This window comes from Mesoplodon densirostris, chromosome 14 (genome assembly GCF_025265405.1).
Source record: "Mesoplodon densirostris isolate mMesDen1 chromosome 14, mMesDen1 primary haplotype, whole genome shotgun sequence".
Taxonomy (NCBI): domain Eukaryota; kingdom Metazoa; phylum Chordata; class Mammalia; order Artiodactyla; family Ziphiidae; genus Mesoplodon; species Mesoplodon densirostris.
Window position 1 is genome coordinate 23,312,739 of NC_082674.1, and position 27,485 is coordinate 23,340,223.

A 27,485-nucleotide genomic window follows, 5' to 3' on the forward strand; every position below is an offset into this window, starting at 1 on the left:
GTTTTCTTTTGAGAAAAAAATGAGGGCAAGTGCAGTAGTATTACTTTAAGTTAAAAGTTGTATGCGGTGTTTTCTCCATTTGTAGAAGACTTATTTTAGAGATGGCATAGATAAATTTCCCAGAGTGTCTGTTTCTAATCTCTGCTTTGTATAATTGTCCATCTCCTCTTTACCTTTTTACTTTTTCACTTTTTGAATGATGTTAGGAAGAAAGCCTCTCTTGATGGTACAGTGTCTTTAATAGCTCAGGAGAGTGTCCTGAGCATGTCTTACTTTGTTTACAATTGTAGGTAGGGTGTGGGATGGTGGAGCTGTAGTTAGATTAAGGTAGGATTGGCAGAACCAGAGGTATATTAAACCTATATTATAAAAAACAGTCAAAATGGGATCCCCAAATCTGGAGTATTTCCTGTATAGCATCGTGATTATTTGTTGAAAGTTATTAAAATGTTTTTAGAATTGCAAGATTCCCATTCTTATTGTGAAGTCCAAATTCATTTGTTGAATAAAGTATTGTGAATGAATACAGTATGTAAGCATGATGCATATATTTAATTACTCTTTAATTTATTCCTGTCTTGAGAATTCTCCATTGTTTTACCTACTATTTTTTTCCGTGAAGAGGCAGATAGTAAATATTTTAGGTTTTGTGGACCACATCATCTCTGTTGCAACCACTTGATTCTGCAGTTGTGGTGTGAAAGTAGCCACAGAGACTATGTGGCTGTGTTCTAATAAAACTTTATTTACAAAAACACATGGTGAGTTGGTTTTGGCCATGGCCATAGTTTGCTAGTCCCTGACCTAAACCCTACTACATTATAGTTGTCATGGAAAATATGCAAGAGGTTTAATGAGAGAGTGTGTTAAGATAGTTACTTTTACAAATATGAATTATTGCCATTAATTGCTTTAAAATATAGTTTAGTTTGTGATGGTTGGAAAACCCATGATAATATCAGTCCATTTGATAGTGAAATTTTATTGTACTAAGAAAAGAATTAGTTAAGTAGATTGTAATATGAAGATTTTGTTCCATTGTGAGAATCGTCCTTTTAGTGGGTTGGTTTAAGTCTCATAAATAGCTAATACCCCTCCTCCCCCAAATAAACCCAACCTGTCTCCTTTTACATTATACTAGCTTAATTTGAAAATTTTGTTAATACACTTGCGATGTTTAATTGCAGATGTGGATGCCACTTGCAGTGACTTTAATTTTGGAACAGCTCTGCATATTGCTGCATATAACTTGTGTGCAGGTACTGTGAAGTGCTTATTGGAGCATGGAGCAAATCCTGCATTTAGGGTAAGAGGTTAAATTAAAAGTGAAAAATATTAAAAGAATAAAAACATCTAACATTATCTCCCAGGAAAGAGTTGAATCTGGATGTGGTTGTAGAACTCTTATATAGGTAAATAATTTATATTTTTGTGCTGCATGTAAAGAGTAATGGTGATAAACTTTTATCTCAAATAAATTTAAGGCATAGCAGTGAATTTCAGTCCTTTTATATTGATAAGCTCTATAAACCTTACTTTCAGATAAGTAAAATGCTCTTTAATGTATCATCTTTGAGTTTAAAAGTATCTTTCATTTAAGCTTTTGGTATATTTATAAAACCTTAGCTGTTAAATAAAAATGCATATATTAAAGTTATATTTCTGTATTAAATCATATTTTAAATTCTTTTGGAAAGAAGTTTTATTTCAGACAATTTAAAAAATGCATATTTAACAGTGCAGTAAACCTTTAAAATCGACTTAAAGGAAAAATTTATTTTTTCAGGATAATGTTATACATTTACAAAGTTAACACACAGGATTGAATTTCATAATCTTCAAATCATTTGGTATTTTGTTGTCTTCACAAAAGTGGCTCTCAATGTTCTTTTCTGTTACATTGATAGCAGTGACTTGCTCTGGCAGGGATTCTTAATTGGGTCCGTGCCTTCTCTTGAAGGGGCAGGGGTGGGCAATGTTAGAAAAAGCCTCTTCCCTTCCTCTTTTCCTCGCTCCCTCTCTGCCTTCCTGTTTTCCCTTCCCTCCCTACTTCTTTGCCACTTTTCTTTCTGTTTAACCCCATTAATTATTTAATCAACCCCTTTCTTCCTCCTTCCCTCCCTCCTTCCTTCAGGTCCTCTTGTTTATTGGGCGCGGGGAGAACACAACAATAAATACGTCTCTGTCCTCAGAGAGAATATCGTCTAGAGGGGAGGACAGACGAGAGAGCAGTCACTTTTACTGTGGTGTGTCCTGGCCAAAGTGACGTTGAGTGCTTAAACGTAGTGAAGAATTAACCAGGTACAGGAGGAAGCTGAGAAAGGCATGTTAGGCAGAGCGGGTAGCGTGCACAAAGGCTAGGAGATGGTGATTCAGTTTGGCTGGAGTGTGAAGGTGATACGTGTTTGCTTTTGCTAGTACAACTGTTGACAAGACCCTGTTAGTGGAGAGAATATTTTGAATCCAGTAAGATGCAATGAAGTGTGTCATTGAGGTAAATTACCAATTCAGGCCCCAAACAATTAATAGATTACCGAATTTTGGAGGTTAATACTTAAAAAAAAAAGCGGTCAACACGTGGGTCAGCAGTAGCCCTTGGATCAGACCCTAACAGCCATTACTTTAGAAGAAAATGGAATTCTATAACTGATCATGAACAAGCCTTCTTATGTTAACATGATATCATTGTTACTTTATTATTATTTAGTATTTTTTAAAAAGAAGTTTTATTTTATATAGGAATTGATAGAAGTGTGTGACTTACTCTAGAAAGGTGAGGACTTAAAAATCTGAAGTAAATATTCATTGTAAATATAGCTTATTTACAACTTACCATGACAGGTTTGTTGATTAAAAAAAAGGTTTTTTCCCTCTGTCTTTTTCTCAAGAGTACGATTAGCACTATAGGTATTTTCATTACATTTTGTACTTTTTCTTTGAAATCGGGGATCAAAATAGTTCATCACTGTCCCAGAAATTTGATAATATGTCTTCCTACCATGTTTTTACTTAGGACCAAACTGACTTGAATTTTAAAATAAAAAATGTGAGGCACTTGCAAACTAAATGTGTTCTAAAAGCCTCATTCTTTTATCCATATGGATCATTTGAAGATAATTATTAGAGGAGAAGGAAAGGGAAAAAGGTTTCTGAGCAAAAGAATCTTGGTTCATCTTATTAAGAAAAGATTACAGTCTGGAATCTTTCTGATGAAGTCTGAGTTTTTGATTAGGGAACGTAGAAGAAAGAGAACTTGTGTGAGGGTAGGACAGCACAGAGCAGCAGAAGGGCTGAGAGTCCAGCGGGTGCTGGACATGGACTGCAGTGTCGTCTCTGCAGTAATTATGGATATGATGCTGAGCGAGTCGTTCATCTCTCCTTTCCTAATTTTCCTAATTGGCAAACTGGAAATGGTAATGATATCTTACTTGTTTAGTTGGTTCTTCTGCTACAGTCCATACTCTTAACAGGTAGGAATTTTTATCTGTTTTATTCACAAGCTTTTTCTTGCTGTGATAGCCAAATGAGATAATTTATATTATAGGATTTTGCTTATATAAACACTGTGCAAATGTTAGTGGGCCTGTGACTGCCCATTTTTGCTTGCTGCAGGATAAATCCCAGCCCTGATTTTAGAAGTATTAAACCTATAGATTCTGTTCTTAAAATCTGAATCACTCCATGAGTGGGCAGGATGGGTCGAGGTCACAGAGCCAAGGTGGCAGCTCTGGGGGAGTGGAGGGAGTCTCGGGTCTGGGGTTGGGAAGCCAGGCAGTCCCGTGACTTCTGTCTCCAGATGTGCCTTCTCCAGCCTGTGCGGCCAGGCTCGCTTCCCACTGACTGCCTGAGCTCCTGCTCTTCCCTGAGCCTGGACCTCGGTCCCCACCAGCTGAGCTTCCGTGTGTTCCCTCACCTCCCTGGGCCTCTGCACCAGTACCTCTCAGCAGTGAGGCCCTCCCTGACCCCTGTGTGTGAATAGCCATCTCTGTCCCCGTGTTCCCTGTCCCCCTTACCTGCTTTGTTCTCTCTGCCACTTTTTACCCTTTGATACACCATACGTTTTATGTGTGTGATTATAGTCTGCCTCTCACCAGGCTGTGTGTTTTTTGAGGGAGGGGCTTTTGTTTTCTTCACTGTGTGCCTTTAGCACTTAGAATGGTGTCTGGCAGGTGGTAGGAGTTTAGTAAATATTTTTGAATAAATAAATGATAGATGAATTTAACTTACTTTTTCCAAAAATACTTTTATATGACCGTGTAGAGCTCTGAGCAGATATGAACTGAAAAATTTCTCTTCTCTTTATTTGTAGAATGACAAAGGACAGATCCCCGCTGACGTTGTCCCAGACCCAGTCGAAATGCCCTTAGAAATGGCCGATGCCGCGGCAACTGCTAAAGAAATCAAGCAGATGCTGCTCGATGCGGTGCCTCTGTCATGTGATCTCTCAAAGCCCTTGCTTCCAAGTTACGATCGTGTTACTAGCAAGGTGATGCTGACGTCACTTGGCCTGAAGCTGGGGGATCGTGTCGTTATTGCAAGACAGAAGGTAGAGTCAGTAGCTGCAGTCTCTAAAGCGATGTCCAAGGTCATTATGTGGCCTATGTGCCAAGGGTGCAGTGTGGTTTTGAGTTTTTCTTTTTTTAAGTTCCATATGTAGGTAGAAGGATACTTAAAGGAAAACGTGAAACTTAGATGCACGGTTACTATAAAGCATAATTTAAGAATATAAACTATTCAAACTGAATAACGAAGACATCTTTATTTGAATGGGAGAAAAGTGGAGCATAGTGGAGCTGCTGAGTGAATTTAGAGGCATCCAGCCTGCAGGTTTTCCCTTGCAGCTCCCCGCTCGCACCCCTCCTCAGTAGTGATTCTCCCACAACTACTGCTGCCCAGAAATGGAGCAAAGGTGACCCTCACTGTTCCTGGGTGTTTGGCTTTTTGATCCCACAAATAGGGAAATCTTAGATATGATTTCAACCTGGTAATGAAAATGTATGTGGGAAAGAGGACTCCCAACTCCACCCGACTGAAGATTCTCTGGACACCTCTTTGTCCAGAGCCTCAGTTTCCAGGTGGCTTTCACTTGTTGACCTTCTCTCTTTTTAAAAACCTTATATGGGGGAGCTATTTTTCTCTTTTTGGGGCCAACTGGGAGCTTGGTATGGAGAATGGGACAGGGAATTTGCGCTTGCATGTGGAATTTCTAACGTAGCTACGGCTAAATATCTGGGTGGGTTTGTGGGGAGTGTTATGCACTTTTCTCAGAAAACACTGAAATTTGAACATTTGATTTACTAAGAAAGTTGCTTCAAAAAGGAAGGTAAACTACAAACTATTACACTGAGAATGACATTTACCGACTTCCACAAGAATACATTCATGGACATTTGTTAGTTTTCCGTTGTCCTATCTGTGGAGCTAAAATACCAAGAAATTATGAACACATAGCATTTTTCCCCCTTTGGATTAATATTCAGCTTCTTTAGTATTCCTGTCCTACATCTGAGAACGGACTTTTAGAAGAGTTATTCTGTGTTTTATTTTACTACTTTTTATTTTGAGTAATTTAAAGCTATACAAAAGTAGAAACATATAACGAACATGCATATATCAGTCGGCAGCGTTTACCTTTGTCACCTCACCGCCAGTCTTGTTTCATTTATATTTACCCTCAGTCTATTGCTTGTCTTTTCATTCTCTTAGGACTGTCTTTCAAAGAGCAGGTGTTTTAAATTCTCATGAAGTTCATTTTTTCAAAATTTTATTTTATGGATTTTGTGTTTAGAATATCAGAAATTTTCTACTATGTTTTCTTCTAGATGTTTACAGTTTTAGGTTTTATATTTAGTTTTACATTTAATCCTGAGTTAAGTTTTGGATAGAGTGCTAGGTATAGATAGAGTTTGTGTGTTTAGTTCTCTTTGTTTCTCTTTTTTTAAAAAATAAATTTATTTATTTTATTTATTTATTTTTGGCTGCATTTGGTCTTTGTTGCTGTGCATGGGCTTTCTCTAGTTGCGGCGAGCAGGGGCTACTCTTCGTTGTGGTGTGCAGCCTTCTCATTGCAGTGGCTTCTCTTGTTGTGGAGCATGGGCTCTGGGCGCGTGGGCTTCAGTAGTTGTGGCACACGGGCTCAGTAGTTGTGGCTCGTGGGCTCTAGAGCGCAGGCTCAGTAGTTGTGGTGCACGGGCTTAGTTGCTCTGCAGCATGTGGGATCTTCCCGGACCAGGGCTTGAACCCATGTCTCCTGCATTGGCAGGCAGATTCTCAACCACTGCGCCACCAGGGAAATCCTGTATTGCTGTTTTGGATGGAATATTTTATAAATGTCAGGTCAAACTGGCTTATAGCTGGTTTCAGTTTTCAGTTTTTCTGTATCCTTACTGGTTTTCTGCCTTCTTGGCCTGTTGATTATGGAGAGAGGTGTGTTGAAGTCTCACTGTGATTGTAGATTTGTCTATTTCTCTTTTTAGTTCTATCAGTTTTCACTTCATATGTCTCAGAGCTCAGTTGTTAGGTACATATACATTTAGGATTCTTATGCCTTATTGGTCCATTGACTCTTTTATCATTATTTAATGTCTCTTTTTATCCCTGGTAATATTTTCCTTCTTCTGAAGTCTACTTTGAGAGAATGTTTTTGTTTTTGTTTTTTGTGGTACGCAGGCCTCTTACTGTTGTGGTCTTTCCCGTTGCGGAGCACAGGCTCCGGACGCGCGGGCTCAGCGGCCATGGCTCACGGGCCCAGCCGCTCCACGGCATGTGGGATCTTCCCGGACCGGGGCACGAACCCGTGTCCCCTGCACCGGCAGGCGGACTCTCAACCACTGCGCCACCAGGGAAGCCCTGAGAGTATGTTTTTGAGAGATTTCCATGATAAAGTTGCAAGAGTGGGAAACTTAGAATTACTGGTAGTACTCAAAAGTTACTCTGATTTATATTTTCTTTAGGTTGGAACATTAAGATTTTGTGGAACAACTGAATTTGCAAGTGGGCAGTGGGCTGGCATTGAGTTGGATGAACCAGAAGGAAAAAACAATGGAAGTGTTGGGAAAGTCCAGTACTTTAAATGTGCCCCCAAATACGGTAAGTTAGATACTATCTAATTTAATGAGAATTAATTTAAAGTAATAAAATTTTACTCTTTTATTTTATTTATTTATTTATTTATTTATTTTCTTTTTGCGGTATGTGGGCCTCTCACTGTTGTGGCCTCTCCCGTTGCGGAGCACAGGCTCCGGATGCGCAGGCCCAGCGGCCATGGCTCACGGGCCCAGCCGCTCCGCGGCATATGGGATCCTCCCAGACCGGGGCATGAACCCGTATCCCCTGCATCGGCAGGCGGACTCTTAACCACTGCGCCACCAGGGAGGCCCTACTCTTTTATTTTTAAATAAAACTTTCTCCCTGGTTACTTACGTAATAAATGAAGCAACTGCCCTTTTCTTACTGTGAGCAATATTGTGCTTGGGAGAGGGTGTCTTACTAGGAGGGCACCTAGCTCTGGAGACCTTCCTAAATCCTGCTCATGGTGGTGTCATGACTGAAGGAGGGACTTTATTCTTTATTACCAAGGAAATACAGAGCTCTAGAGGTTGAAAACCTTGAAAAATTGAAAAGCAAGTGAGGCCAACTTTATTACTGTGCTCCTGAGCTGGGATGATTCTTTCTTTTTCAGACAAATGTTTGTTTTATTTTATATTCTCTGTTTCTCTTGTACACACACACACACACACAAACACACACATACACACACACACCCTGACACGTTGATTTCAGTTTGCTTTTGTCACTTACTATGTTGTGAATATTTTTCCTTGTTGTGAAGTACTTTCCCAGAACATTAATTTCCCTGGTTGCGCAGTATTTCATCTTGTAGCTCGACAGGGAAGGCAGTATGGTACAGTGTTGAAGAGTATGGGCTTTGGAGCCTGACTGCTTGGGTGTGAATCAGCTGCTCTACCTACCAGCTGTGGGACCTTCTTTCTCTTCTTGTGCCTCAGTTTTCTTCTGTAGAATGAGGATAGCAATACCGCAAGAGTTCATGTGGGAATTAAATGTGTTGATAAATATATGAAGCACCTAGAATAGTGCTTGGTTCCCAGTAAGCACCCCCAAAATGTTAACTATTTGCTAGCTGTTATGAATTTATCAAAATCACCAGTTTCCTTTTGTCATACACTTAAGATGGAGCCTCATTTTGGGGTATATTATTTAAATTTTTGTTTATAAAAAATGTCCATTACATTAGATTTAAAAAACATAAAAAAGGAGAAAAAAATAAAATCACCTGTATATATTTCCTGTTTATTTTTTCCACAAAATTTGGTTTATGTATAGTTAAATAGTCTGCATTTTTATCTGACATCCTATTATAATTTCCTCAAATCTTTAAATATTGTTTGAAAATGTGATTTTTTTATGGCTCAATTTCCTTTAATTTTTCCAATTTGATGGGTAAAAATTTCTGTTTAAATTCATGTTATTCTGACTGTGGTGAAATAAAATACCTAAAATGTTCTATTGTAGCACATGTATTTTTTGTGTTATCTTGGCAATTGCCAAGAAATAATTATTCATATTATTTGCCAATTAAAAATTGGGATATTAGCTTTTTAAAAAACTGATAAGAGTTTTTAAAAAATAAATGCATCTTTAGGATATTAAGCCTTTATATTTATTACAGATATTTCGCCCAGTTTGTCATTTGCCTTTGAACTTCATTTGCACTGTTTTTGGACATGTAGTTTTATGCAGTTAAAAGACTTTTCCTTTATAATTTCTTATAACTGCTTTTATGCTAAGATAGTTCTTCCTAATCCAGAATTCATTATAGGTTATATATTTTATTCTTTTGAATGTTTTAATTTTTAAATACCACATTACTTAATTTGGAGTTTATTTGGTTAGTTGTATAAGGATAAGAATTTAAGTTTAGTTTTACTCTATTAGCTAATTTTGGCAACTGTCAAGCAGACTAAGGGCAAGATCAAAACCATTAGCAACACAGAGAGCAGATGTAAATCAGAGCCATGAGAAATGCTTAGATTGTAACAGAATGCACGTGGCTACCCAAATCCCATCATTCCAAGGAGAGGCATGCTTGATTAGGACAGAGATGGATATGCAAGGACCCTGTCTCCATCCCCTTTTACATACTTTACGGCAAGTTGTGGGGCAAGGGTCATGTGTTGGATTATGTAAAAATGGGAATAGCCCTTCCTGCTGAGCCAGCTCAGTGTCTGAGCCAGGTCTTTGCTAAACTGTCAGTACTTGAGGTGTGGGGAGCAGGAGAGGCAGAGAACCCCCTGACTAAGCAGAAGCCAAAGCATTTGTCTCTTTTCAGCAACAGTTTTTTTGGGTTTTTTCCTCTCTCTAAATCTGTCGTTTTCCCTTTGGCTTGTTGTGCTTCCTTTAATATAAATTAAGTTCTTATAAATGCTATAGTCTGTTTTGGGATTGTCTTGTCCCATTGATCTATTAATTCTAGCACATATTAGATTGTTTCGATTGTAAAAATTTTATAATAATTTTTTAAAGATCTTTTTAAAAGCAGCTTTTGGTTCATAGCAAAATTGAGAGGAAAGTACAGAGATTTCCTGTGTACCTCCTGCCCACACATGCACAGTTTCCCCTTTTATCAACATCCCTTCACCAGAGGGTACATTTCTTACAATGGATGAAACCTACATGGACACATCATAATCATAGTTTGCCTTAGGGGTCACTCTTTGTGTTGTATTTTCTGTGGGTTTGGACAAGTGTGTAAGGGCATGTATCCATCATTGCTATATTATAGAGTGTTTTCACTGCCCTGAAAATCCTCTGTGCTCCACCTGTTCATCCCTTCCCACCTCAGCCCCTGGCAACCATTGACCATTTTACTGTCTCCATAGTTTTGCCTTTTCCAGAATGTCAGATGGCTGGAATCATACAGTATATAGCCTTTTAATAATGCCTTCTTTCACTTAGTAATTTGCATTTAAGTTTCTTCCGTGTCTTTTCATGGCTTGATAGCTCATGTCTTTTTAGCACTGAATAATACTCCATTGTCTGGAGGTATCACAGACCTCCATTATTTCTCCATTCACCTACTAAATGATATCTTGGTTGCTTCTAGTTTTGGCAGTTATGAAAAATTTTTTATAATTTTTAATATTTGGTAATACTATTTTTATGTCTTTTAATAATCACCAAAGTGAACACATGTACCTAGTTTAATGTCACGTTGTATTATAAGGTTTATTAAAACAACAACTAAACCCTCCCCTGGCTTGCCCTTCCTTACTCTGAGACCTCTTCTTTAGAGGCAAGAACTTTTTTGACTTCTTTAGCTGTATCTTCTGATGTTCATATTCATATTTTAAATAATATATGAATCTTTCCAATTTTAGACATCTATGACTTCATACTATGAAGAGAAAGAGTTGGTGTTCATACTAAGTCATTTTTTTTTCTTGGTTTACTTATTTGTTTTGGTGGAGCACATCCTTCAGTAGCTTTTTTTTTTTTTTTTTTTTTTCTTTTTTTTGCGGTATGTGGGCCTCTCACTGTTGTGGCCTCTCCCGTTGCGGAGCACAGGCTCCGGACGCGCAGGCCCAGCGGCCATGGCTCACGGGCCCAGCCGCTCCGCGGCATATGGGATCCTCCCAGACCGGGGCACGAACCCGCATCCCCTGCATCGGCAGGCGGACTCTCAACCACTGCGCCACCAGGGAGGCCCATCCTTCAGTAGCTTTTTGACAGAGGACTCATGGGGAGCACATTTTTTGAGACTTTACATTCCAGAAATATGTTTATTTCTACCCTTACACTTCATATGATAGTTTAGTGGGATAAGGAGTGTTAGGTTGAAATTCATATTTTTCCAGTATTTTGAAGGTGATACTCTGTTGTCTAACGCAATTTGGCAAACTTTTTCTGTAAAGGGCCATGTAGTGAATATTTTGGTTTTATGGGCCATACAGTCCCTTGTTGCAACTATTCAGCTCTCCTGTTGTAGTGAATAAGTAGTCGTCGACAATGTGTAAACAAATGGGTGTGGCTGCGTTCCAACAGAATGGTACAAAAATAGGCTGCGGGAGGATGTGGCTCTCCGGCCATAGTTTGCCAGCTATCATCTTGAGCTTCCACTGCTACTATTTAGAAGTTTCAGAGTCATCCTTTCTTCTGTTTTTGTCCTTTTCCCTGTTTTTGGAAACTTCTTTGGAAGCTTTAGCTTTTTTTCTCTTTTTTATCATTTTCTTTTTTCTTTAGAGTTTATACCATTTTTATTTCTTAATAAAATTTTAGTGGAGTTTTGGGAGAAATTGTGGTTAAACAAAATGGATCATGTTTATCTAGAAATTCATTACTCTTCTGTTTAAAAATAATTCTTCCTTATGTGTTTATTTTTAGTTAAGCCTTATCATTGTATGTCAAGATCTGAGGAGAGTCCCATCAGTACTTTGAGTAGCATGAGATTCTGAACAGGAAGGTTCACCCATACACAGTGCACACTTTGGGCTTTGATTATATCCAGTCATTGCTTTAAATTTAGTTTTGGTTTTCCCAAATGATTTAGTTAATTAAAAAAAAAAAGGAGAATGAGCTATATAGTTCATTCATTGAACGATATTATTGTGACATTAATGACACAGATTTGAAAAATAATTCATAGTCTGCACTCATAAATATGTTTTGGTTTTCTATTTTTTACAGTCCTTCCTATATCCACACATACAACTTTTCACAGATAATCATAATGTAATCAAACATACAACTCAATTTTTGTTTTCTTGATTTACTTTTCATATATTTTTATATTTCTACATAATCTTTATTGTTTTACTTATTAACAGTGATGTAATAGTTCATAAACATAGTTGATTCATTTATTCTATTGTCAAATAATTGTTTTCTCCTACTTATAGTATTACAGTGATGATATACTCAGGTATGCAGTCTTTTCCTCCTATTTGGATTACTTTCTCATAAATTAATTTCCAAAAGTATGATTGGGTTATAGTAGTAAACTAGAAATTGTTTTGGCTCTTGAAGTCTATCTTTTTCTTACAATATACAAACGTAAGTTTGTAAACTTGTTCACACTTCTTAAGTATAAGAATTTCCTTATAATTAATGCCATAAAGTAAATTAGGTCAGAATTTTTGTCTTCAAGTAAAAATAATTTATTTCTTCAAAACCTTGGCAACACTGGATGTAATCATCATCAAGCTTGAGTGCGTGTTTGTGTGTGCATGTGTGTGTATTTGGCAAGGAAAATAATTTAGAGAAAAAAATAGAAAATCTGATAGGCGGGAGACAGAAGAGAGAAAACATTGTGGAGAAGTCAAAACAGCTAGGAAAATCAGGAGGAAGGATTGTAGAATCTGATGGAGGAAAGAATTTCAAGATTAGAAGAAAAGTAGTATAGTTTGCACTTGTTAGCTACAAACAAAGAACTCACATTTTGTAATCTTGAGCATTTCATCAAGCCTATTAAAACAAGTTGCTTTAAGCTCATGCAGCTCAATAGCAAAAAAACAAACAACCCAATCCAAAAATGGGCAGAAGACTTAAATAGGCATTTCTCCAAAGAAGATATACAGACTGCCAACAAACACATGAAAGGATGCTCAACATCTTTACTCATTAGAGAAATGCAAATCAAAACTACAATGAGATATCATCTCACACCAGCCAGAATGGCCATCATCAAGAAATCTAGAAACAATAAATGCTGGAGAGGGTGTGGAGAAAAGGGAACCCTCTTGCACTGCTGGTGGGAATGTGAATTGGTACAGCCACTATGGAGAACAGTATGGAGGTTCCTTAAAAAACTAAAAATAGAACTACCATATGACCCAGCAATCCCACTACTAGGCATATACCCTGAGAAAACCATAATTCAAAAAGAGACATGTACCAAAATGTTCATTGCAGCTCTATTCACAATAGCCCGGAGCTGGAAACAACCTAAGTGTCCATCATCGGATGAATGGATAAAGAAGATGTGGCACATATATACAATGGAATATTACTCAGCCATAAAAAGAAACGAAACTGAGCTATTTGTAATGAGGTGGATAGACCTAGAGTCTGTCATACAGAGTGAAGTAAGTCAGAAAGAGAAAGACAAATACCGTATGCTAACACATATATATGGAATTAAAAAAAAAATGTCATGAAGAACCTAGGGGTAAAACGGGAATAAAGACACAGACCTACTTGAGAATGGACTTGAGGATATGGGGAGGGGGAAGGGTAAGCTGTGACAAAGCGAAAGAGAGGCATGGACATATATACACTACCAAACGTAAGGTAGATAGATAGTGGGAAGCAGCCGCAGAGCACAGGGAGATCAGCTCGGTGCTTTGTGACCGCCTGGAGGGGTGGGATGGGGAGGGTGGGAGGGAGGGAGATGCATGAGGGAAGGGATGTGGGAACAGATGTATATGTATGACTGATTCACTTTGTTATATAGCAGAAACTAATAAAAAAAAAATTAAAAAAAAAAAACAAACAAAACCCAAAAAATAAAAAAATAAAACAAGTTGTTTTAATGTATTACATTTTAGTCATAATGTATCTTTGCTAGATTAGGCGTAAACACTGAATGGTAGTGTATAATGTACATATTTTGACTTTATTTTTTCTTCTTAAATGTCTTAGCCAAATAATCTTGGTATTTATAGTCCATATTCACTATTTCTAATGTCTGTGCATATTTATATATACTGTAATTTTATGCCTGGATAAATTTCTTTTTTAATGGAATTTTATACTCCTAGCTGCAGCAAACGGGCAGCCCCCTCCCCCTGTCCCCACATACCTTCCCACACAACACACACTGTATTGTTTCTGTTGTCAGTTGTCAGAAGCTGAGGGCTAAGCCTTTTGGGAAATTATGTTTTATACTCAAAAAGATTTTTTATGTCCCTACTATGTGTAAGGCACTATAGATAGGTACATTGCGGGAATGCAGAGATGAGTATTGGATTTGTCTTCTAAAGTCTGGAAGAGAGATAAAACATGAACATAAAAAGCTATAATATGGGAGAAGATATGTTCTAAGGAGCTATAGATAAAGTGACATGAGGAATAGTTTTTGTACTATATAGTGCACTGTTATTTGCCAGTACTTAGAGATAATTATAATTCTCTTTTCCCTGAGTTTCACTTAGTGACTCGTTATGTTATGTGCTTCTTGAATTATTGTGTATGTTTTTAGTCTTGACAACTAGATTGTAAACTCTCTGAGGGCAAGTACTGAGTGAGACATACTTTTTCTCTGTCTCTTACTACAGGGCACCTAGTAGACACTAAAAAAGAACTTAAAGATTTATATTACTGAATGGCTGTACTTGTCCTTTTATTTGAAGTGCTTTTAATTGTTTAACACTAAAATTCTGCATTCTCTCTTAGGTATTTTTGCACCCCTTTCAAAGATAAGTAAAGCAAAAGATCGAAGGAAGAATACAGCACACACTCCTCCTACAAAAGCTGTACCTCTCACCAGGTCCCAGAAAATTGATGTAGCTCATGTAACGTCAAAAGTAAATACTGGTAGGTCAAACCAGAAAGTTTGATATCTTGTTCGTGTTTTAATTTTATCTGTGGAATGCCTTATATTTAAATTGCTTTGCACTTTTTGGTTAGCTGCCAGTGAAACCTGAATTTAATAAAACCTGCAAAGTTCTTGGTTTATGATTTTAATCCCTGACAAGCATTTTTCAGATTTGTTCCTTCCTTTTTTTCCCTTCTATTTCCATACTTTTATCACCCCCGATCTAACCTCAAAGCTAGACTTTATACCTCTGATAAGTATTTATGCAACACAACTAGCTTTATGTTTCTCACCTATTCAAGAATTTTAGTGACTTTTTTTTATCAGAAAAAGTCTCAACTCTTGAAACTGGTCGTCAGAGACCTTTCTCTGATGGAGTGTCTTACTGCTTCGCGGTTGAGCTGTGGTTTGTCCGTCTCACTGTCTTTCATGTACATGGTTCTCACTCTTCCCGTCATACTTTCCCTATCTCTCTGGGCAATATTTGACTTCTGCCTGAGGTTTGAGTCAGTCTTTACCTCCTTACTCACATCCTGTTTCTCCATGAAAACCTCCCTGATGACCCAGCTCACTTCGATCTCTTCATTCTCTAATTTCATATACACTCTAATCCATACCAGCCTGTTGCTATTTGTTATCTTGGGTTTTGTCCTCTGATTGCTTTATTTGGGCAGATCTTTTATTCTGTTAGAAAAATCTTCAACTTTAAATGGACTGTGAGAGTATTTTGTACTTTCGTATTCACTGTAGCACATAGCACAGAATAGGTGCTTAATAAATACTTGCTAACTCATCAATAACTGAAGCAGAAAGGCACTCTACCACGACTAAAGGATTTTATCTACAAATTTGGTTGGCCTTTCCGCTCTGTTCCACTGGCCTATTTGAATATCCCTGTGTTAGTACTGCACTTCATAATTACTATAGTTTTTTTAAAAAATAAATCTTGATATCTAATAGAGGAAAGCCTCCTATCTTTTTCTTGAACAGTGTCCTGCCTGTTTGGCCCTTATACATCAAACTTCCTTATAAATTTTAGAATAAGTTGTTAAGTTTCTTTAAAAAAAATCTGTTGAGAGAGGGATGGGGGGCTGGGTGAAATAGGTGAAGGGGATTAAGAGGCACAAACTTGTAGTTAAGAAATGAGTCATGGGGATGGAACCTACAGCATAGGGAATGTGGTCAGTAATGTTGTAATAACTTTGTAGTGACAGAGGTAACTAGACTTATTGTGGTGATCAATTCATAATGTATATAAATGTCGAATCACTATGTTGTACACCTGAAGCTAATATAATATTTATGTCAACTACACTTCAATTAGAAAAATAAAAAGGAAAAATAAAAAGGTGGTAAATATATCTCCAGGGCAAGAAAATATTATTTTGCAAGTACAAACTGGAATTATATCTCAAAAAAAGTACTTGTCACAAAATTAAAGTTTTTTTTGCTCCTTAATAGAAAGTTAACTTCTAGACAGATAAATTAACAAATTATGTTAATGTTATTTTTAGTGTCAAAAAATAAAAATATCCATTGAAGTTTTAGTTGGTGTTACATTTAAACCTTAAATCAATTTGAGAACTGACATCTTTACAATATTCAGTCTTTTAGTTGTAAGCTTGGGATATTGCTTTATTTAATTGGGTCCTTTAAAAATATCTCAATAAAATTTTATGATTTTCTCTACAGATATTCTGTACTTGTTTTTTTTTTTTTTTTTTTTCTTTTTCGGTACGCGGGCCTCTCAGTGTTGTGGCCTCTCCTGTTGCAGAGCACAGGCTCCGGACGCGCAGGCTCAGCGGCCATGGCCCACAGGCCCAGCCCCTCCGCGGCACGTGGGATCCTCCCAGACCGGGGCACGAACCCGCATCCCCTGCATCGGCAGGCGGACTCTCAACCACTGCGCCACCAGGGAAGCCCTGTACTTGTTTTGTTAGGTCTATTCCTACGTACTTTATACTTTTTGATGCTCTTGTAAATGGCATCCTTTTAACTTGAAACCCAGAAGTACACAGCAAATATGGAAAGAAAGCTCAAAGAGAAGCCCTCTATTTCTGGTCTGAGGAGCAGGAAAGGGGTCTCCTGCTAGACAGGAAGTGGAGGAAGTCCCTGTTTTCTTTCTTGATTGCTCTTTTTTATGTCTTTGGTTCTTTCCCACCTCAGTCCCTAGGCAGTCCTGCATGTTGTAATAGCAGCAGGGGATGGCCACGCACCTAAAACCCCAAGGGAGGGGAACCCTTGTTTCTGGCCAGAGAAACTGTGGTACCAAGAACAGGGATGGAATCCCCATTAGTTTTTCTTCTTTTTTCTTACTGCTTGGCCGCATAGGCAGAGTCAATCTCAAAAGATTATATGACAGGGTCTTCCCTGGTGGTGCAGTGGTTAAGAATCTGCCTGCCGATGCAGGAGACATGGGTTTGAGCCCTGGTCGGGGAAGATCCCACATGCCACGGAGCAACTAAGCAACTAAACCACAACTACTGAAGCCCGTGTGCCTAGAGCCCGTGCTCCACAACGAGAGAAGCCACCACAGTGAGAAGCCTGCACACTGCAACAAAGAGTAGCTCCCGCTCGCCGCAACTAGAGAAAGACCACGTGCAGCAACAAAGACCCAACGCAGCCAAAAATAAAAATAAATAAAACAAACAAACAAACAAAAAGGTTATATGACAGAGCAGGGAAATTAAAGCCTAGGCATTCTACCCAGGGTATCAAGAAGGGGTGCCTCTGGGAGCAGGAAAGTGTCAAGGAGACCGTGGTGAGGAAGGAGCTCAAGAAAGTGATCTCAGAATGGTGGGCTTACTGCCAGGTTGTGTGTGCATGCGTCTGACCACGGTATTTGGTCTCCTGCGCAGACCACTGCCCAGGTCTCAGACTGACTACTGGGTGGCACAGCACACGAGACAGATCCCAAATAGGCTTTGGCAACTGAACTGACATTGGAGCCACAGTGACAGAAGATGGGTAGGAACTGCCAGCCTGAAACTAACTGCCTGCTAAAACAGAACAGAACAAAACAATCAGCACTCTCAATAGAATTTAAACAAGACCCAAAGTCCTATAAAATAATGTCATACTGTACAGGATACAGTCCAAAATTGCTCAGAATATGAAAAACCAGGAAAATCTCACCAACTCTCAAGGAAAAAGACGATCAAAAGATGCCAACCCTGGGCCTCCCTGGTGGCGCAAGTGGTTGAGAGTCCGCCTGCCGATGCAGGGGATACGGGTTCGTGCCCCGGTCTGGGAGGATCCCATATGCCGCGGAGCGGCTGGGCCCGTGAGCCATGGCCGCTGAGCCTGCGCGTCCGGAGCCTGTGCTCCGCAACGGGGGAGGCCACAACAGTGAGAGGCCCGCATACCGCAAAAAAAAAAAAAAAAAGATGCCAACCCTGGGCTTCCCTGGTGGCGCAGTGGTTGAGAGTCCGCCTGCCGATGCAGAGGACACGGGTTCGTGTCCCGATCCGGGAAGATCCCACATGCCGCGGAGCGTCTGGGCCCGTGAGCCATGGCCGCTGAGCCTGTGTGTCCGGAGCCTGTGCTCCGCAACGGGAGAGGCCACAACAGTGAGGGGCCCGCGTAAAGCAAAAAAAAAAAAAAAAAAAAAAAGCCAACCCTGAGATTATACAGACATTTATCAGATAAAGATTTTAAAGAATATATTATAACCCTCTAAGAATTAAGGGTGAACCCTCTTGAGACAAATGGAAAATTTCAGCAGAGACATGAAGGTATAAAAAAAGAACCAAATAATTCATGTACACATGCACACACACACGAGTACAAGTAAAACTGAGGTAATCTAACATTGGTGGGTTGTAGCAATGTCAGTATCCTGGTTGTGGTTTTATGCTATGGTTCTGTAAAATGTCACCTTTGGGGGAAACTGGGCAAAGTGTACAAGAGATCTCCCGATACTGTTTTTTACAACTGCATATGAATTTCCAGTTATCTCAAAATGTTCACATAAAAGGAAAGACTCAAACGGATACTTTAGGACTGAAAAATACAACTGAAAATAAGAAATTACTCTGTGGGTTGACTTCACAAAGTCTCTCTCCCCCACCCTCCAACCCAGTTTCTGCTGTTGTGGTTCTGGCCCTCACTCCTGGCCTCTGCTTCTGGTCTCTCCTCCTCTGGTTCCTTCTAAACTTTGCTCTCGGGGTGATGTTATTCACCTGTGACTGTTCATGCCAGTCCTTCTTTCCAGAGGCCATCAGAGGCTCAATCCTTACTGAAGAGCTCCGGTTCCTTTGCTGGCACCATTACCCTCTAAGATTTTACTGTGGCCCATCTATCCAGGTTACTTCTCCCGTGTGCCCCGAAAATCCATTTTATTCCAGCCAAGCTACTCATCCTTCTCTGACCCTGTCTTTCTTTTTTTTTTTTTTTCTTTCTTTTTTTTTTTTATTAGTTTCTGCTTTATAACAAAGTGAATCAGTCATACATATACATCTGTTCCCACATCCCCTCCCTCATGCATCTCCCTCCCTCCCACCCTCCCCATCCCTCCCCTCCAGGCAGTCACAAAGCACCAAGCTGATCTCCCTGTGCTCTGCGGCTGCTTCCCACTATCTATCTACCCTACGTTTGGTAGTGTATATATGTCCATGCCTCTCTTTCGCTTTGTCACAGCTTACCCTTCCCCCTCCCCATATCCTCAAGTCCATTCTCAAGTAGGTCTGTGTCTTTATTCCCGTTTTACCCCTAGGTTCTTCATGACATTTTTTTTTCTTATATTCCATATATATGTGTTAGTATACGGTATTTGTCTTTCTCTTTCTGACTTACTTCACTCTGTATGACAGACTCTAGGTCTATCCACCTCATTACAAATAGCTCAGTTTCGTTTCTTTTTATGGCTGAGTAATATTCCATTGTATATATGTGCCACATCTTCTTTATCCATTCATCCGATGATGGACACTTAGGTTGTTTCCAGCTCCGGGCTATTGTGAATAGAGCTGCAATGAACATTTTGGTACATGTCTCTTTTTGAATTATGGTTTTCTCAGGGTATATGCCTAGTAGTGGGATTGCTGGATCATATGGTAGTTCTATTTTTAGTTTTTTAAGGAACCTCCATACTGTTCTCCATAGTGGCTGTACCAATTCACATTCCCACCAGCAGTGCAAGAGTGTTCCCTTTTCTCCACACCCTCTCCAGCATTTATTGTTTCTAGATTTCTTGATGATGGCCATTCTGACTGGTGTGAGATGATATCTCATTGTAGTTTTGATTTGCATTTCTCTAATGATTAATGATGTTGAGCATTCTTTCATGTGTTTGTTGGCAGTCTGTATATCTTCTTTGGAGAAATGCCTATTTAAGTCTTCTGCCCATTTTTGGATTGGGTTGTTTGTTTTTTTGCTATTGAGCTGCATGAGCTGTTTATAAATTTTGGAGATTAATCCTTTGTCAGTTGCTTCATTTGCAAATATTTTCTCCCATTCTGAGGGTTGTCTTTTGGTCTTGTTTATGGTTTCCTTTGCTGTGCAAAAGCTTTGAAGTTTCATTAGGTCCCATGTGTTTATCTTTGTTTTTATTTCCCTTTCTCTAGGAGGTGGGTCCAAAAGGATCTTGCTGTGATTTATGTCATAGAGTGTTCTACCTATGTTTTCCTCTAAGAGTTTGATAGTGTCTGGCCTTACATTTAAGTCTTTAATCCATTTTGAGCTTATTTTTGTGTATGGTGTTAGGGAATGATCTAATCTAATACTTTTACATGTCCCTGTCCAGTTTTCCCAGCACCACTTATTGAAGAGGCTGTCCTTTCTCCACTGTACATTCCTGCCTCCTTTATCAAAGATAAGTTGGCCATATGTGCGTGGGTTTATCTCTGGGCTTTCTATCCTGATCCACTGATCTATCTTTCTGTTTTTATGCCAGTACCACACTGTCTTAATTACTGTAGCTTTGTAGTATAGTCTGAAGTCAGGGAGCCTGATTCCTCCAGCTCCTTTTTTCGTTCTCAAGATTGCTTTGGCTATTCGGGGCCTTTTGTTTTTCCAAACAAATTTTGAAATTTTTTGTTCTAGTTCTGTGAAAAATGCCAGTGGTAGTTTGATAGGGATTGCATTGAATCTGTAGATTGCTTTGGGTAGTAGAGTCATTTTCACAATATTGATTCTTCCAATCCAGGAGCATGGTATATCTCTCCATCTGTTTGTATCATCTTTAATTTCTTTCATCAGTGTCTTATAATTTTCTGCATACAGGTCTTTTGTCTCCTTAGGTAGGTTTATTCCTAGATATTTTATTCTTTTTGTTGCAATGGTAAATGGGAGTGTTTTCTTGATTTCATTTTCAGATTTTTCATCATTAGTGTACAGGAATGCCAGAGATTTCTGTACATTAATTTTGTAACCTGCTACTTTACCAAATTCATTGATTAGCTCTAGTAGTTTTTCGGTAGCATCTTTAGGATTCTCTATGTATAGTATCATGTCATCTGCAAACAATGACAGCTTTACTTCTTCTTTTCCGATTTGGATTCCTTTTATTTCCTTTTCTTCTCTGATTGCTGTGGCTAAAACTTCCAAAACTAGGTTGAATAAGAGTGGTGAGAGTGGGCAGCCTTGTCTTGTTCCTGATCTTAGTGGAAATGGTTTCAGTTTCTCACCATTGAGGACAATGTTGGCTGTGGGTTTGTCATATATGGCCTTTATTATGTTGAGGAAAGATCCCTCTATGCCTACTTTCTGCAGGGTTTTTATCATAAATGGGTGTTGAATTTTGTCGAAAGCTTTCTCTGCATCTATTGAGATGATCATATGGTTTTTCTCCTTCAACTTGTTAATATGGTGTATCACATTGATTGATTTGCGTATATTGAAGAATCCTTGCATTCCTGGAATAAACCCCACTTGATCATGGTGTATGATCCTTTTAATGTGCTGTTGGATTCTGTTTGCTAGTATTTTGTTGAGGATTTTTGCATCTATGTTCATCAGTGATATTGGCCTGTAGTTTTCTTTCTTTGTGACATCCTTGCCTGGTTTTGGTATCAAGGTGATGGTGGCCTCGTAGAATGAGTTTGGGAGTGTTCCTTCCTCTGAAATTGTTTGGAAGAGTTTGAGCAGGATGGGTGTTAGCTCTTCTCTAAATGTTTGATAGAATTCGCCTGTGAAGCCATCTGGTCCTGGGCTTTTGTTTGATGGAAGATTTTTAATCACAGTTTCAATTTCAGTGCTTGTGATTGGTCTATTCATATTTTCTATTTCTTCCTGAGTCAGTCTTGGCAGGTTGTGCATTTCTAAGAATTTGTCCATTTCTTCCAGGTTGTCCATTTTATTGGCATAGAGTTGCTTGTAGTAATCTCTCATGATCTTTTGTATTTCTGCAGTGTCAGTTGTTACTTCTCCTTTTTCATTTCTAATTCTATTGATTTGAGTCTTCTCCCTTCTTTTCTTGATGAGTCTGGCTAATGGTTTGTCAATTTTGTTTATCTTCTCAAAGAACCAGCTTTTAGTTTGGTTGATCTTTGCTATCGTTTCCTTCATTTCTTTTTCATTTATTTCTGATCTGATCTTTATGATTTCTTTCCTTCTGCTAGCTTTGGGGGTTTTTTGTTCTTCTTTCTCTAATTGCTTTAGGTGCAGGGTCAGGTTGTTTACTCGAAATGTTTCCTGTTTCTTAAGGTGGGATTGTATTGCTATAAACTTCCCCCTTAGAACTGCTTTTGCTGCATCCCATACGTTTTGGGTTGTCGTGTCTCCATTGTCATTTGTTTCTAGGTATTTTTTAATTTCCTCTCTGATTTCTTCAGTGATCACTTCGTTATTGAGTAGTGTATTGTTTAGCCTCCATGTGTTTGTATTTTTTACAGATCTTTTCCTGTAATTGATGTCTAGTCTCATAGCATTGTGGTCGGAAAAGATACTTGATACAATTTCAATTTTCTTAAATTTACCAAGGCTTGATTTGTGACCCAAGATATGATCTATCCTGGAGAATGTTCCATGAGCACTTGAGAAAAATGTGTATTCTGTTGTTTTTGGATGGAATGTCCTATAAATATCAACTAAGTCCATCTTGTTTAATGTATCATTTAAAGCTTGTGTTTCCTTATTTATTTTCATTTTGGACGATCTGTCCATTGGTGAAAGTGGGGTGTTAAAGTCCCCTACTATGATTGTGTTACTGTCGATTTCCCCTTTTATGGCTGTTAGTATTTGCCTTATGTATTGAGGTGCTCCTATGTTGGGTGCATAAATATTTACAATTGTTATATCTTCTTCTTGGATCGATCCCTTGATCATTATGTAGTGTCCTTCTTTGTCTCTTCTAATAGTCTTTATTTTAAAATCTATTTTGTCTGATATAAGAATTGCTACTCCAGCTTTCTTTTGATTTCCATTTGCATGGAATATCTTTTTCCATCCCCTTACTTTCAATCTGTATGTGTCTTTAGGTCTGAAGTGGGTCTCTTGTAGACAGCATATATATGGGTCTTGTTTTTGTATCCATTCAGCCACTCTGTGTCTTTTGGTGGGAGCATTTAGTCCATTTACATTTAAGGTAATTATTGATATGTATGTTCCTATTCCCATTTCCTTAATTGCTTTGGGTTCGTTATTGTAGGTATATTCCTTCTGTTGTGTTTCTTGCCTAGAGAAGTTCCTTTAGCATTTGTTGTAAAGCTGGTTTGGTGGTGCTGAACTCTCTCAGCTTTTGCTTGTCTGTAAAGGTTTTAATTTCTCCATCAAATCTGAATGAGATCCTTGCTGGGTAGAGTAATCTTGGTTGCAGGTTTCTCTCCTTCATCACTTTAATTATGTCCTGCCACTCCCTTCTGGCTTGTAGAGTTTCTGCTGAGAGATCAGCTGTTAACCTGATGGGGATTCCCTTGTGTGTTATTTGTTGTTTTTCCCTTGCTGCTTTTAATATGATTTCTTTGTGCTTAATTTTTGACAGTTTGATTAATATGTGTCTTGGTGTATTTCTCCTTGGATTTATTCTGTATGGGACTCTCTGTGCCTCCTGGACTTGATTAACTATTTCCTTTCCCATATTGGGGAAGTTTTCAACTATAATCTCTTCAAATATTTTCTCAGTCCCTTTCTTTTTCTCTTCTTCTTCTGGAACCCCTATAATTCGAATGTTGGTGCGTTTAATGTTGTCCCAGAGGTCTCTGAGACTGTCCTCTGTTCTTTTCATTCTTTTTTCTTTATTTTGCTCTGCATCAGTTATTTCCACTATTTTATCTTCCACCTCACTTATCCGTTCTTCTGCCTCAGTTATTCTGCTATTGATCCCATCTAGAGTATTTTTTATTTCATGTATTGTGTTTTTAATCGATGCTTGATTCATCTTTAGTTCTTCTAGGTCCTTGTTAACTGTTTCTTGGATTTTGTCTATTCTATTTCCAAGATTTTGGATCATCTTTACCATCATTATTCTGAATTCTTTTTCAGGTAGACTGCCTATTACCTCTTCATTTGTTAGGTCTGGTAGGTTTTTATCTTGCTCCTTCACCTGCTGTGTGTTTTTCTGTCTTCTCATTTTGCTTATGTTACTGTGTTTGGGGTCTCCTTTTTGCAGGCTGCAGATTCGTAGTTCCCGTTGTTTTTCGTGTCTGACCCCAGTGGCTAAGGTTGTTTCAGTAGGTTGTATAGGCTTCCTGGTGGGGGGGACTAATGCCTGTGTTCTGGTGGTTGAGGCTCGATCTTGTCTTTCTGGTGGACAGGTCCACGTCTGGTGGTGTGTTTTGGGGTGCCTATGGCCTTATTATGTTTTTAGGTAGCTTCTCTGCTAATGGGTGGAGTTGTGTTCCTGCCTTGCTAGTTGCTTGGCATAGGGTGACCAGCACTGTAGCTTGCTGGTCGTTGACTGAAGCTGGGTGCTGGTGTTGGGATGGAGATCTCTGGGAGATTTTCGCTGCTTGATATTATGTGGAGCTGGGAGGTCTCTTGTGGACCCGTGTCCTGAAGTTGGCTCTCCCACTTCAGAGGCATAGCACTGGCTCCTGGCTGCAGCACCAAGAGCCTTTCATCCACCCAGCTCAGAATAACAGGGAGAAAAAGCAGAAAGAAAGAATTAGTAGAAGAAAGAAAGAGAGAGGGAAAGAAAGGAAGAAGGGAAGAAAGGAAGGAAGGAAGGAAGAAAGAAAGAAAGGAGGGAGGGAGTGAGGAAGGATGGAAAGAAAGAAGGAAAGAAAGGAGGGAGGGAGGGAGCAATGAAAGCAAAAGGAAGAGTGAATGGAAGAAGGGAGGGAGGGAGGGAGGAAGGAAAGAAAGAAAGAAAGACAGGAGGGAGGGAGGGAGGAAGGAAAGAAAAAGAAAGTGGAAAGAAGAAGGGTGGGAGGGAGGGAGGAAAGAAAAAGAAGGAAAGGAAGAGCGGAGGGAGGGAGGGAGGGAGGGAAGGTAGGAAAAAAAGAAAGAGCAGGTAAAGTAAAATAGAGTAAAGTATGAAATATAGTAGCGTTATTAAAATTAGAAAGTAATTATTGAAAAAAAAAAACAAAAAAAAAAACACGGACCGATAGAACCCTGGGACATATGGTGGAAGCAAAGCTATACAGAGAGAATCTTACACAGAAGATTACACATACGCATTCACAAAAAGAGAGCAGGGGGAAAAATCAAAAATCTTGCTCTCCAAGCCCACCTCCTCAATTTGGGATAATTCGTTGTAAAAAGAGGAAAAGGGCAAGAAGTCTGAAATCTTGCTCTCTAAGTCCACCTCCTTACTTTGGAATAATTCGTTGTAAAAAGAGGAAAAGGGGGGAAAGTCTTAAATCTTGTCCTCAAAGTCCACTTCCTCAATTTGGGATGATTCGCTGTCCATTCATGCACTCCACAGACGCAGGGCACATCAAATGGACCGTGGAGCTTTAATCCGCTGCCTCCGAGGCTGCACAGAGAGATTTCCCTGACTCTGCTCTCACAGCTCCCGGGTCTCAGCCTTGGACCTGGCCCCGCCTCTGTGCGTAGGTCGCCGGAGGGCGTCCGTTCTTCGCTCAGACAGGACGGGTTTAAAGGAGCCGCTGATTCGGGGGCTCTGGCTCACTCATGCAGAGGGGAGGGAGGGGCGCGCAGTGTGGGGCGGGCCTGCGGCGGCAGAGGCCGGCGTGACGTTGCAGCAGCCCGTGGCGCTCCGTGCGCTTTCCCGGGAAAGCCGTCCCCGGGTCTCGGGACCCCGGCAGTGGCGGGGTGCACAGGTCCCCCGGAAGGCGGGGCGGACAGTGACCCGCGCTCGCACACAGGCCCCGCGGCTGCGGCGGCGGCGGTGGCGGGCCGCGGGGGCGGCGGCGGCGGCGGGCCGCGGCGGCGGCGGCGGCGGCGGCGGCGGGCCGCGGCGGCGGGCCGCGGCGGCGGCGGCGGCGGGCCGCGGCGGCGGCGGGCGGCGGCGGCGGCGGGCGGCGGCGGCGGCGGCGGCGTCGGCGTCGGGCGGCGGCGGGCGGTGGGCGGCGGCGGCGGGCGGTGGGCGGCGGCGGCGGCCCACGCCCGTCTCCGAGGTCCGCGCCTTACCCGTGGCTCGCGCCTGTCTCCGGCGCTTCCCTAAGCAGCCCTTTTAATGCCCTCTCCTCGCACACCAGGAAACGAAAGTGAAAGTGAAAAAAGACTCTTGCCTCTTCAGCAACTCTAGACCCTTTCCCCGGACTCCCTCCGGGCTAGCCGTGGTGCACTAACCCCTTCAGGCTCTCTTCCTGCCGCCAGCCCCAGTCCTCTCCCTGCGCTCCGACTGAAAGCCGATACCCAAGCCTCAGCTCCCAGCCCCGCCCGCCACGGCGGCCCGAGCAGACAAGCCTCTCGGGCTGGTGTGTGCCTGAGGGCACCGATCCTCTGTGCCGGAATCTCTCCGCTTTGCCCTCCACACCCCTGTTGCTGTGCTCTCCTCCGCTACTCCGAAGCTTTCCCCCTCCGCCACCTGCAGTCTCCGCCCGCGAAGGGGCTTGCAGTGTGTAGAAACCTTCCCTCCTTCACGGCTCCCTCCCACTGGTGCAGGTCCCGTCCCTATCCTATTGTCTCTGTTTATTCTTTTTTTCTTTTGCCCTACCCAGGTATGTGGGGAGTTTCTTGCCTTTTAGGGGGTCTGAGGTCTTCTGTCAGCGTTCAGTAGGTGTTCTGTAGGAGTTGTTCCACGTGTAGATGAATTTCTGATGTATCTGTGGGGAGGAAGGTGATCTCCGCGTCTTACTCTTCCGCCATCTTCCTCCGGGTCTCGATCCTGTCTTTCTTTTACGTTTTTTTTTTTTTTTCTTTTTGTCCATCCGTAATGGCTACCTTCAGTTCTTTCTGATCATACCTCCAGTATTCACTGGAAGAACTCTGACGTATCTCTCAAGGCCCATATTGGAATGTGATCTTCTTGATGAGGCATTAATTTATCTTTATAACCATGATTATTGTCTCCTCCTTCTATGCTAGGGCTTATATCAAACATGTCCTCATATTATGGTTATCCATGTCTTTCTGCCACACCAAATTGAAAAGGTCTTCCTCTAGGGCTGGGACCATGGCTTGTTTTGTTTGCGACGCTCAGAGTGCCAAGCTCATTTCTTCACCCAGAATGCTTTGTAAGTGAGTAGAATTGGAATGGATGCTTGATGGAATTCGAAACTGGGTGTAGTCCGTTAGGTTTCTTATTTAAATAGTTTGGTTCTTTAGAATTGAAACAGAAGTCTTAATATTAAGTAGAGTATTATTCATGAGCTCTCTTTTAAAATCAGTTTTTTGGGGGAGTTGGGTGTAGTGAGAGTCAGGTAGTCATTTTCAGAATACCAGTGGCAGAGAGTACAGGGTTTCTTACTATCTGACTCTGACTTAAATGAATAATTGCTATAATGATTTGCAGACATTTTTACCGCAAATTTACTATCTAACTGGACAGTCTGCTACAATGAATTTGCCTGCACACACCAGTGAAATAATGAGTTTTTTGCAGGTCTTAGTACGTGTGCAGCCGTCATAGCTGTATCAGGTTTGC

The 27,485-nt window shown here is 40.4% G+C and overlaps 1 protein-coding gene across 3 annotated transcripts in view; it reads left to right on the forward strand.

The window, feature by feature from the left end:
* The window catches only part of CLIP4 (CAP-Gly domain containing linker protein family member 4), an 81,161-nt gene that overhangs the window by 22,657 nt on the left and 31,019 nt on the right, over positions 1-27,485 (forward strand). For all 3 annotated transcript variants that reach the window (XM_060117632.1, XM_060117630.1, XM_060117631.1), the window contains 4 exons: positions 1,188-1,306; positions 4,310-4,546; positions 6,954-7,089; positions 14,410-14,550. In XM_060117632.1, coding sequence (XP_059973615.1) covers positions 1,188-1,306; positions 4,310-4,546; positions 6,954-7,089; positions 14,410-14,550 — 633 coding nt within the window. The remainder of the gene's footprint in view (positions 1-1,187; positions 1,307-4,309; positions 4,547-6,953; positions 7,090-14,409; positions 14,551-27,485) is intronic.